This window comes from Glycine soja, chromosome 8 (assembly GCF_004193775.1).
Source record: "Glycine soja cultivar W05 chromosome 8, ASM419377v2, whole genome shotgun sequence".
Lineage (NCBI taxonomy): Eukaryota > Viridiplantae > Streptophyta > Magnoliopsida > Fabales > Fabaceae > Glycine > Glycine soja.
In genome coordinates this window covers 17373159-17383507 of record NC_041009.1, presented here as the reverse complement: position 1 = coordinate 17383507, position 10349 = coordinate 17373159, and the positions used below count along the sequence as shown (strand labels likewise).

The window sequence follows — 10349 nt, the reverse complement described above, 5'->3', positions numbered from 1 at the left end:
AGTAACCAGTTAATATGATTTTTAAGATAATTATAATAAAAAAAATTGGTTTAGTAGAGAAGAAGAAAAAAATAAAAGAAAAGTCACTAGTTCAATATCTTGTTAACAAAAATTAACAATATTAACGATTAATATCCACCAATATAAAAACCAACTAACTTGACAAAATGACAGTTTTATAATGAGATGATAGGAAAAAAAGTCAATAGACCATTTATTTTAAACAAAAGTTAATTTATTTTTTTATAAGTGTTAGTAAAAAAAAATACACATACCATGTCCAAATAAGTATATTTCTTTTGAAGCGTAGTCTGCGTAATCTGGCATAAACACACAGACACACAAATGATTGGCATCTGAGTTGAAGAAGAAGAAGAAAATGTGCACCACATGGAGTTGAGCCAGTTCTACCCGCAAGCATGACCCCTTGCCATAGTTTGGATGGATGCTCGCACTTCTTCCATTTGCAGGTCCTTTTATATTTATTATTTCATTTTCTTCTTACTACTCTCATGTTCTCATTGATCAGATGTTTTTTGAATCAGGAGATTGGAAAATGATGATTTATCCAGCTATTAGCACTTACTTCAGTGCTCTTAAGCTTCTGTGAAGGAGTCTATACAGAAAAATGATGCAAAACCGGTGAAGGGATAATTCAATCAAAGCATGGCCTTTTATCCACTGTAGCTTTCAAGCTTGGCCCAAATGCTCCAACCAATTATGCATTGGAAGGATCAGTTGCTATCGCCGGAGCTGCAGTGCAGTGGCTTAGAGACAGCCTTGGCATCATTTCTAGTGCTTCAGAGATAGAGGAGATGGCATTACAGGTTGAATCCACTGTTGGGGTTTGGATTGTTTGCTCCATGGTGGCGTGAGGATGCTCGCGGGGTTTGTATTGGAATAACAAGGTTTACAAGCAAAGCTCACATTGCTCGAGCTGTGCTCGAGAGCATGTGTTTCCAAGTGAAAGATGTCTTGGATTCAATATATAAAGATTCAGGAGAAAGTGAATCCCAAAAGAAGTTTTTGCTTAGAGTGGATGGTGGGGCAGCTGTAAACAACCTGCTGATGCAGATTCAGGTTTGGACTAATTGCATATTATTTTCTATGGATCTTTTTTTTTAAAATTTTTGTTAATGATCATGTTACTTTTTCCCTGACAATAACATTCATTATATGATTTCTGGTTAGTTATGCTTCTTTACTGTTAATAGTTACTGAAGTGTTCATGTTCATAGGTTGATGCAAAACCTTTTTTACTTTTCACATAACTGATAAATTTTTGTTAATAATGTTCTACAGGCAGATTTGGTGGGATGTCCAATAATTAGACCTGCTGACATAGAGACAACAGCACTTGGAGCAGCCTATGCTGCAGGATTAGCTATTGGGATTTGGAAAGAAGATTATGTTTTCAATACTGAGGAGAAGTTGAAGAATGCTAATGTTTTCCGCCCCTTAATGACTGAGGAATAAAGGAAAAAGAAAGTGGACTCTTGGTGCAAAGCTGTTAGTAAAACTTTCGACTTAGCTGATCTTGCTCTTTGATGGTCTTTTAACATTTCCTTTTTTTTTTTAATGTCTTTTATTTCTGGGTATACCTTTTTTTTAGCCTTACTAAAATGTAGGAAATAACTATGTGAACTCAAACAAATTTGACATTATGTTCCTGTACTGTTCTTTCTTTTCCTTATGTTTTGGAGAAGAAAAAAAAGCACTGCATAAAATGGAAGAATTACATGAGTGGGGAGTTTCTTATTGATTTTTTCGATATTGATCTACGAGAATACTGGTACAGAGTACTATCTTGCAATGACAATGATACATTTCCTGAAAAACTTTTACTTGAACACAAAGTCCCCGCAACTCACCATTGACACCACAGTACATCTACCATACAACCAATTGAGTATTGTTATTGAGTGACAGTATGTCAGACTTTTGCTTTTTAAGTCGAAGATGCGCTTGTGGTTATTTATATTTGATATCTCAATTCTATCAAGAGAAATCACAATACATTGAATAGGCAGAAAGTCTAATTTTAATGGACAAAATGTACACAGCACGGTGTTATACGTTGTTATTGGTTGTTTTCTAACATGAAGTTTCATTGAATCCAAGGGCGCCTACTGCTTAACCACGAATCCAAGGGACCCTCTTGTATTGTTCCACTGAAATAGTTATTAACTGAAATGAGATCAATGCCTACTCTTGTATTGTCACAGTTATGGGAAATTCTCTTTCGGATAATTGAACGTCATTTTACATGCATTTAATATACATTTTTCTCTTCTAATCCTTATAATCTTCCGGTCATTCAGAAAATTGAAAAAACAATATACAAGCAATATTTTTAATTATTATCAATGAAGGTTTTCTAAGAATGGATTGGGTTATTAATAAAACACCTCTTATTACTTGAGTAATTGTGCAGCAAACAGTAAGGAAACATTCCAACCAAATGATTACGAGAGAGATCAATGTTTACTTATTAATCCATGTTGGTAGGAAAGAAAGCTGAAACAGTTCTCTTGTGTGTATTTATACTACAATTGGGTCAATCCACAAGGTACAACACAAGTGACTAGTAGCTAGTATCCTTTAAGCATATGACAAAATTCTCTTGGGATTTAAATCTTGCATCTCTCATGTTGTATCCTCATCTCCCAAAACATTTGAAAAGACTAAAATACTTTAACACCTCCCTTAGACTAATCGTAGCCCTAAGATCCGTGATGGCACCTCCCTCAAAAGCATACTTGGGTCGCGATGAAACATGTTTCACATGCAATGACTGTGACCTCGTCTTCCACATTGCATCACCTCTTTCATCCTCTCGTGACAACAACAACCTCATCCTCCATTGCGCAAACCCTTGTACCCTCCTCATGACGCCATGCCACCACCTTCCCCTTCCTTCCTTTACGCGCCACCATTTATGGGTTTGGATGGGTTGAGTTTTTGGTGTGGGGATGAACATCTGTTGTGGAACAATAAATCTGAAATAACCATTTCAAAATAGTTTTAGAACACTTTATTTTGGAATTGTCATTCCGCAAGGTAATTTTTACCTTTCGAAATAACTTTTCCAAATTAATTTTGGAACACTTATTTTTATTTTGGAATTGATTATTCAAAATGTAATTTTTACCTTTCAGAATGATCATTTTAGAATAATTTTGTATCACTGTATTTCAGAATGATCATTCCAGAGTCTCTCTTACCTTTAGGAATTCCTGATAAAAAAGTTATTTTTGTCCACTCATAAAATGAGAGGTGCAAGATAAAAGTTGGGAGGTGTAGAATTCAAATGCCAGTTCTCTTGTGTTCGTTCATATTCAGCTTGTCCAATTTTTTTTTAATTCCTAGAGGAAGAAGTCATGTCATCAGTCTTGGGCCTGGACCCTGTTTATGTCCCCAAAAAGAAAATAAGGTCAACGAATATTTTTTATATTAACGAATAAAGTGAACGAGTCTGTTTAGCCATCTTTTTAAAAAGAAATTAAATATTTTATTAAGTTAAAATTAACTTATTATTTTAGTTTTTTTATAATTCTCATTTAATTTTTATTGAAGTCAAAATGTATAATTTTAGTTTATAACTAAAGATTAAAGCTATGTTTGTGTTACTGTTTGAAAGGTCTCCAACATACATTTGGAGCAAAAAATACAAATAAGATGTTTCTCACGGCACATTTCCAACATACATTTAGGAATTATAAACGGCCACTAGTTCATGTTATATAGTATTTATTTTCTTTGCCATGAATATTTGCAGAGAAGTTTAATACATTAAATTTTGGTCGTCTTCTTTTCTTTTTATACTATATTTTGATAAAATCATTCTTTTACAGCTTTATGAAAAAAGTTTTTTAGGAAATTTTTTTTTTCCTTCAAAAATAAGGCCCTCTTTATTTATATTCTGGACATACTAGGACCACTTAAGCTCATGCAAGTAAATAAAGTAGATATATTGGTCTAAATCTATATAACCATAGTCCAATGTCACTTACAACTTGAGAACCTTCCCATCACACACCAAGACCCACGTACGTAGGTGTAAAGCATGAAATTATCAATGCAAATTATTAATAACGGATACTAAAATGGTGTTTGAAGAAAAACAATTTAACACTGAGAAAGTTTGACACAAAATTATGTTTTTTATGGTGATGGTTAAAGGTTTTTTAAGGAGATTTTTCTATCACCTATCAACTTTGACAAACTGATCCAAGTGTTTCTCTAGCAAATTTTAAGTTTGTAGGGTGATTGAGTAAGAATTTTGGTTTGATTTTAGAGCTTTTAGTGAACATATTAAGATTTAGCTTCTTTTTTATGTATTTGTTTTTGTTATTTGACTGATTTTGCATTATCGAACCCTGCTGAGAATCTTGAAGATGTAGTTTTCGTTAAGGACTTCTTGTGCTATTTAATATATTTTTAATTGCAGATAAAAAAAAATTTAATAACGGATACTACAAATTAAGGAATTTCCCTTTGAAATACCTCCCATGCATTGCTTTAGTTCAATGTACGTCATGTGAAGTAACAGTCATGCATTTGGAATTATAGGGAGTTTGCACACTGTGGTAGCTTTTATATGGATTCGGGTGGTTCCAGCTAATGGTTTATTGTTGTTTATGCATATTATTTGCTTTTTAATTGTTGTAATTTGGCTCTGGCCCTGTTCTTGCTCCGTGTCCCTAACTATATTGGTTATTCACGAATTATGGTTCAATGGCAATTCATTTGTGAATAACCTTTTAGTTGGTGGTTTCTTTGGACCTGTGTATGTAGCAATGCTTGTAACAGGGGCCTTTTCTGTATTTGCTTGGTACATCTGGTACCGGTTTAATATTATATATATATATATATATATATATATATATATATAAATTATTTTTGTCGAAAAAAAAATAAAATCTTATAAGTAAGTCTATCATGCTTCGGATAAATAACTCCCTTTAATTCTATCACTTCTTTCTGCTCTTGCAAACGCTAGTATAAGCCTCAAAGTCTATAGATATCAGATTGGAGCTTGACTTGTAGAATATTGTCTAAAATTCTTGATTTTGTTATCAATATTCCCTGGCTGGTACGGGATAATTAAATTTTTAAAAAGGAAGTTTTGTAATAGATCTTTTTTTTTTGTTTTTTCAGAAATTGTTTTAACCCCGTCAGAAAATATTAGACTAATTTAATTCTTGAGATTTTTTGTACTTTTTCTTTATAAAAAATTTCCAATTTTTATAATTGATAAAGTAAAAAATTATGGCTTTTGTTTAGCATTATTACCTACTATTGCTCCCTCAAGATATCAACAAAACTCCGCATATAGTAAAAATAACATTACATAGACTAAATAATAACTTAATCTCAGTCTCACTATAAAAACACATATATTACAGAATAAGTAAATAAAAATTGTGAGACCTTATAAGATTGGGTTGTCATATTGTAGTTTTATAGTATACTCTAGTTTTTGTTGAGCCTTAATTATGTGTAGCCATGCTTGTATTACCATTTTCTGTCATCATATTATATGCAGAAAAAAAAGCTTAGGTTATTCTTCATGGCTTCACCTTGAAAAACTTTAGAAAGTAGTGCTAGAAAGATGCTTTACCAAGAGTTTATATGTTTAATTAACAAGCGTACGCAATTCAAATAAAAAAAAAAATTTCGTCGCCTTATCCTTAAATGTTAATCCTTCGTTCGTTCTAATTCCACTAAAATCCAAACACGCATGATTTCATGCGTTGTCCTAGACACCCTCCACTACTTGTACCCAAAGCAAGAGCCATAAACTAAAAGCATGTGATAAAAAAATAACAAGTATATATGAAACTGGTTCATGTTCATCAAATTGGCTATAATTATTTATATTTATTCACATCAATCTAGTTGTTTGTTTGGCAAAAATGTAATTGAAAATATTAAATTGAATGAGAGTCTCTTGGTTAGTTAACACAGCACTCCACATTTTCCTAGTTACCCAGTCTCCTTTAGTAATCATAGTGCCCTCCACATATGGCTCTTATGATTGAATGTTCCCTTGGCATGATTCACATACTCTGAATGGAAGTGAAAACGATGCTTTTCTATAAGTGCCCCTTTTGACTACAAAAAAGAAGAGTGCTGTTAATTAATTGTGTCAATTTCATGAATATTTCGGGTATTATTTTGGCTTATGAATCATAATACGTTGCTCACTTAATTTAAGCAATGGCAAAAGTTTCTCAAAGTGGGACATCGATCGGAAAATTCGAACAAACATATCAAATTGTCTGAAGGTTGTGAATTGTACACATCTACACGTGATCGATGTTCAATTAAACATCATATTCATATAAAATTATGCATATAGCTACTGATAGGTAAGTTGATTCACAACATGCAGTATTCAGATAAATACAGAGCAGCTTATTCTCAATTATTCTTTGTTCAGTTTGCTTAATTTGCGTTAATAAATTTAATGAAGCATATATTCTTGCACGTCCTTTCTTGATGATGAAGTGTTTTGGAGTAAAACAGTACAAAGTCTTTCAAAAAAAATAAAAGAGAGTACAAAGTCTAAAGTCTAATTAAATCGCGATCTTCTGTATGATATTATTTTTCAATAATACACAAAATTAATTTATGAAACGCAGGTAAAAAGACCAAGTCACATCTCCCTACCCCTTCTCTAAGGGGCTTCACACTCTGGGAGTTCCTTCTGCTTGACCATTAAATACTTGAAATTACAAAGATATCATTTTAATTAAACTTAAATATATTTTTAGAATTGAGTGTTTTTTACTTTTCACTCTTGTAAAATTTTTTTAGTCTTTATAAATTATAGTTTTTTTAAAAAAATATTTTGTACAACACTTTAAACAATAAAAAAAGCACTATCTAAATCCAATATTTAGGGGTACAAGTCATTAACTAAAAAAATATACAAAGTATATCAATTTGGAATTCATATTATCATCATTAGGTATATGTTTGGGTGAGGATTGACAAAATTAATTTTTGTTAAAATTGATTTTAAAGTAACGTCGTCTATGATTTGATATTTTTATTATAAAATCAAGTTATGAATAAAATTTAATGTAAATTTTTTAATTCAATATAAAAGTTACTCTAAATTGCTTAAATCAACCTTAAACTCAAAATTAATTTTAAAATCTTTTATAACATAAAAATTAAACAAATAAAAATTGATTTAAAATAAATTCTATAATGGGAAACCAAACTCACTTAGTTTCATAACGTAGTACAGTAACTAGTAAATTCCCTACGCGGAAATGCTTCATGCATAGTTATGTACACAAGTTAATGATAAAAAGCAGCTAGAAATGGAAGTGCTTAGTGCTTGCTACTACTAGTACTAGTTGAAAAATGAGAACAAGGGTGCAAAGGGAAGACTCATGTAAACAAAGATGTCAAAAAGGGACACAAGTCAGAAAAATCAAATCATCCAGCAAAGCAATCCAAGAGTAAAGCAAAGAAACTGCGATGAACCACCATACCAAGCCAAAAATTAAGAAACCTTGAGTTGAGACAACTTTTGTCCCCAATGTCAAAGTGCAATTCTTCACGCAAACTAAGGAAAAAGAAAATACACAGAAAGAGAAAGCAGCTGGCGAATTTACGCGCACAGATCACTAGATATACGCATAAATATACGGTAGTAATTCTATGTATTAAATACTTTATTTTTATTTATAAAAATGTCTTAATTAAAGTCTACTTTTAGAATGATGCAGGTGAGAAAAACAATCCATCAATATTTGTTAGTTTTTTCAGAGAGATAGTTTTGTAAAAAAGTACTCCATTAATTTAAAACATAGTTAATTTTTTTAAATCTTAATAAATTAATTAATTGAATCTTGCTAATAAAAATTAAAGGGAGATTATAATTTATAATAGTAAAAAAATAAAAGAAAGACAGAATCACAAGGCACATCAGGATTTCTGAGACTCTGACCAGAGAACTCAGACTCTGCCAACTACTGCTGCAAAAATAGTTTTCCTTTTCTTTCTCTCTTTGTTTCTTGTTTCAATGCTCCCCTGACCCCGCATGACTCATCATTCAATGCCATCTTAGCATCATTCATTGCCCTTTTTTCAAATTCAACCTGGACCACCGTTGATCTTCACCAATTTCACTCCTCGTTTATTTATTTCCCACCAAGTAAAACACACAGTAGTATAATTATATTAAAAAATATCTTTGCCATTTGTTATTATTATTGCACTACTAGGGGGAGACTTTTCATCAAGTCATCGTGTAACTTTAACAATCAATCATGCCCCTTTCTTTCACTGCATGTGCTTAAACTATAATGGATTCCTGTCTTTCTTTCTCTGTGAAATGTGAATTACTAATCAGTAGTAATTGAAATGAAATTTGAAATTTCCACTACAAAGCTTTCACGTGATTTTTGCGAGAAACTTGAATAATACTCACATTAAAAAGGTACTAGCATAACTTGATGATAATGAATTTTCACTTGCAATGATAAAAGAAAGTTACAAAGTTCCACTCATGAGAAAAGCCCCCTCGTTTTTCAAAAAAGCTGTGTTATTATGTTACTACTATGTAGTAGTAGCCAATGCTTTAATCCAACCTTTTCATTAGATACAGCACAGTAGCTAGCGACAACTTACATATAGTCAAAACCCAAAAGAGAGTGTATGGTGTGTGGAAGTGGTAACTTACTCAAGGTTAAACTGTTTTCTTAGTAGTAGTTGTTATGTTTACTTAGTTTTAATCTTTACACATTTTATTGGTATAGTATTTTGTTAGTTTCATGTAAGATGATTTTATTTGAGTTAAATAAAATGATTATAATTAAAACTGATAAGATTATTCTTCTAAATATTCAATATATATAACTTTCTATTTAAAATTTAAATTCAAAATTATTGATTAACTGAAACAATCAATACTAATTGATTCATATGTAGTGATGTTATATATAATTATTATAGTGAATTTTTTTTAACAAATACTAACCAGTGTACTTAGACATGGATTAAAGAAGTAAAATTGACCTTTTTTTTTATTGTGATACATAAATATGTGTTCTTCTATGATTTTATAATATGTTTTTTTAATTTCTCAACGTTGTATCTTTATTAAGATCCTTAAGAGACTGGTTAACAAGTTTTTATAGCAGTTTTATCTAATATAAACACAGAAAATCAAAATAAAAAACATATATATATATATATATATATATATATATATATAGAGAGAGAGAGAGAGAGAGAGAGAGAGAGAGAGAGAGAGAGAGAGAGAGAGAGACTTCAAAAAATAATGAAGAAGTATTCTACTGAGGCTCAGCGTATATATCTGACATTTCCACCATACGCCACTGAATAAAGCAAAGCAAGCTTACATTAGCACATCCATCCCCAAAGAAAACCCTTTTCTCTCTTGTTATAAAAGGCTACATTTCATTCCTCTTTTCCCGCTTCCTTTCCTCTCCAATAACAGAAGCAATCGAGAACTGAGAACACAACAATCTCTCATCTCTCTCTCTCTCTCTCTCTCTGTGACATATTGATATGGCTGCTTCTGCTTCAAACTCAACCCTTCACTCACCCACCACTCCCAACACCACCTTCGTCCAAGCCGACCCTTCCAACTTCCGCGCCGTCGTTCAGAAACTCACCGGCGCCTCCGACGACCCCTCCGCCCCTAAACTCCCCCTCACTCTACCCTCGCGCCTCGCGGCGGCGCAGTCCCACCACCGCCCCGCCGTCGGCGGCGAGGTGATCGGCCCAAAGAAGCCGAACTTCAAGCTCCACGAGCGTCGCAACGCCGCCGCGAAGAAGCTGGACCTCCCCATCGACAGAGCCATGAGCATGATGATGATGACGAGCCCTACGTCCTCGGTGGTTCGAAACAGAACACCAACAACGTTGGAGAACATGAACATGATGATGATGATGATGGGCTCGCCGGTTTCCCCACTGGAGTTTGTGGCGCGTGGAAGTCCACGCACGCCCCACGAGGAGGAAGAAGAGAGAGCGATAGCGGAGAAAGGGTTCTACTTGCACCCTTCCCCTCGAGCTTCTCAACCTCCTGAGCTTTTGCCACTCTTCCCTTTGCATTCTCCCACTCACAACAACCACACCACCAATTCCTAATTAACCTTTTTTAATTATTTTATTTTTTGTGATGATTTGGTTTCTTTTTAATTTTACTGGTGCTATGGAATTAATTAACTAATTGTCAGTTTGATGATGTGTATTTAATATTTATGTATGTATGTATGCTGTGGAAGGAGAGTTTATGAATGTGAATGGTGACTGTTTTTGTGTTGATTCTACGTTAAGAAAGAAACTTTGGTTTAGCA

General features: G+C 32.9%; 2 protein-coding genes across 3 annotated transcripts; both read left to right on the top strand.

The window, feature by feature from the left end:
• Positions 1–333: 333 nt before the first annotated feature.
• LOC114421583 (glycerol kinase-like) lies at positions 334–1743 on the top strand. 2 transcript variants are annotated; one of them, XM_028387587.1, is made up of 3 exons: positions 334–470; positions 546–1080; positions 1303–1743. In XM_028387587.1, exons 2-3 carry the CDS (start codon positions 952–954, stop codon positions 1474–1476), a joined length of 303 nt encoding a protein of 100 aa, XP_028243388.1. In that variant the 5' UTR covers positions 334–470; positions 546–951; the 3' UTR covers positions 1477–1743. The 2 variants fall into 2 exon arrangements, with proteins under 2 accessions (XP_028243388.1, XP_028243389.1); XM_028387588.1 differs by lacking the exon at positions 334–470 and having other exon boundaries at positions 493–1080.
• Positions 1744–9357: 7614 nt separating this feature from the next.
• On the top strand, positions 9358–10349 carry LOC114423052 (VQ motif-containing protein 11-like). Its single transcript, XM_028389659.1, has one exon. The coding sequence runs from the start codon at positions 9556–9558 to the stop codon at positions 10138–10140; it is 585 nt and encodes a 194-aa protein (XP_028245460.1). The 5' UTR covers positions 9358–9555; the 3' UTR covers positions 10141–10349.

What these genes read in the sequence shown, in the direction of transcription:
- LOC114421583 (XM_028387587.1), top strand. Translation starts at nt 952, where the DNA reads ATGTGTTTCCAAGTGAAAGATGTCTTGGATTCAATATATAAAGATTCA. An exon ending in ACCTGCTGATGCAGATTCAG is followed by an intron (nt 1,081 to 1,302) that starts GTTTGGACTAAT and finishes AATGTTCTACAG; the next exon opens with GCAGATTTGGTGGGATGTCC.
- LOC114423052 (XM_028389659.1), top strand. Translation starts at nt 9,556, where the DNA reads ATGGCTGCTTCTGCTTCAAACTCAACCCTTCACTCACCCACCACTCCC.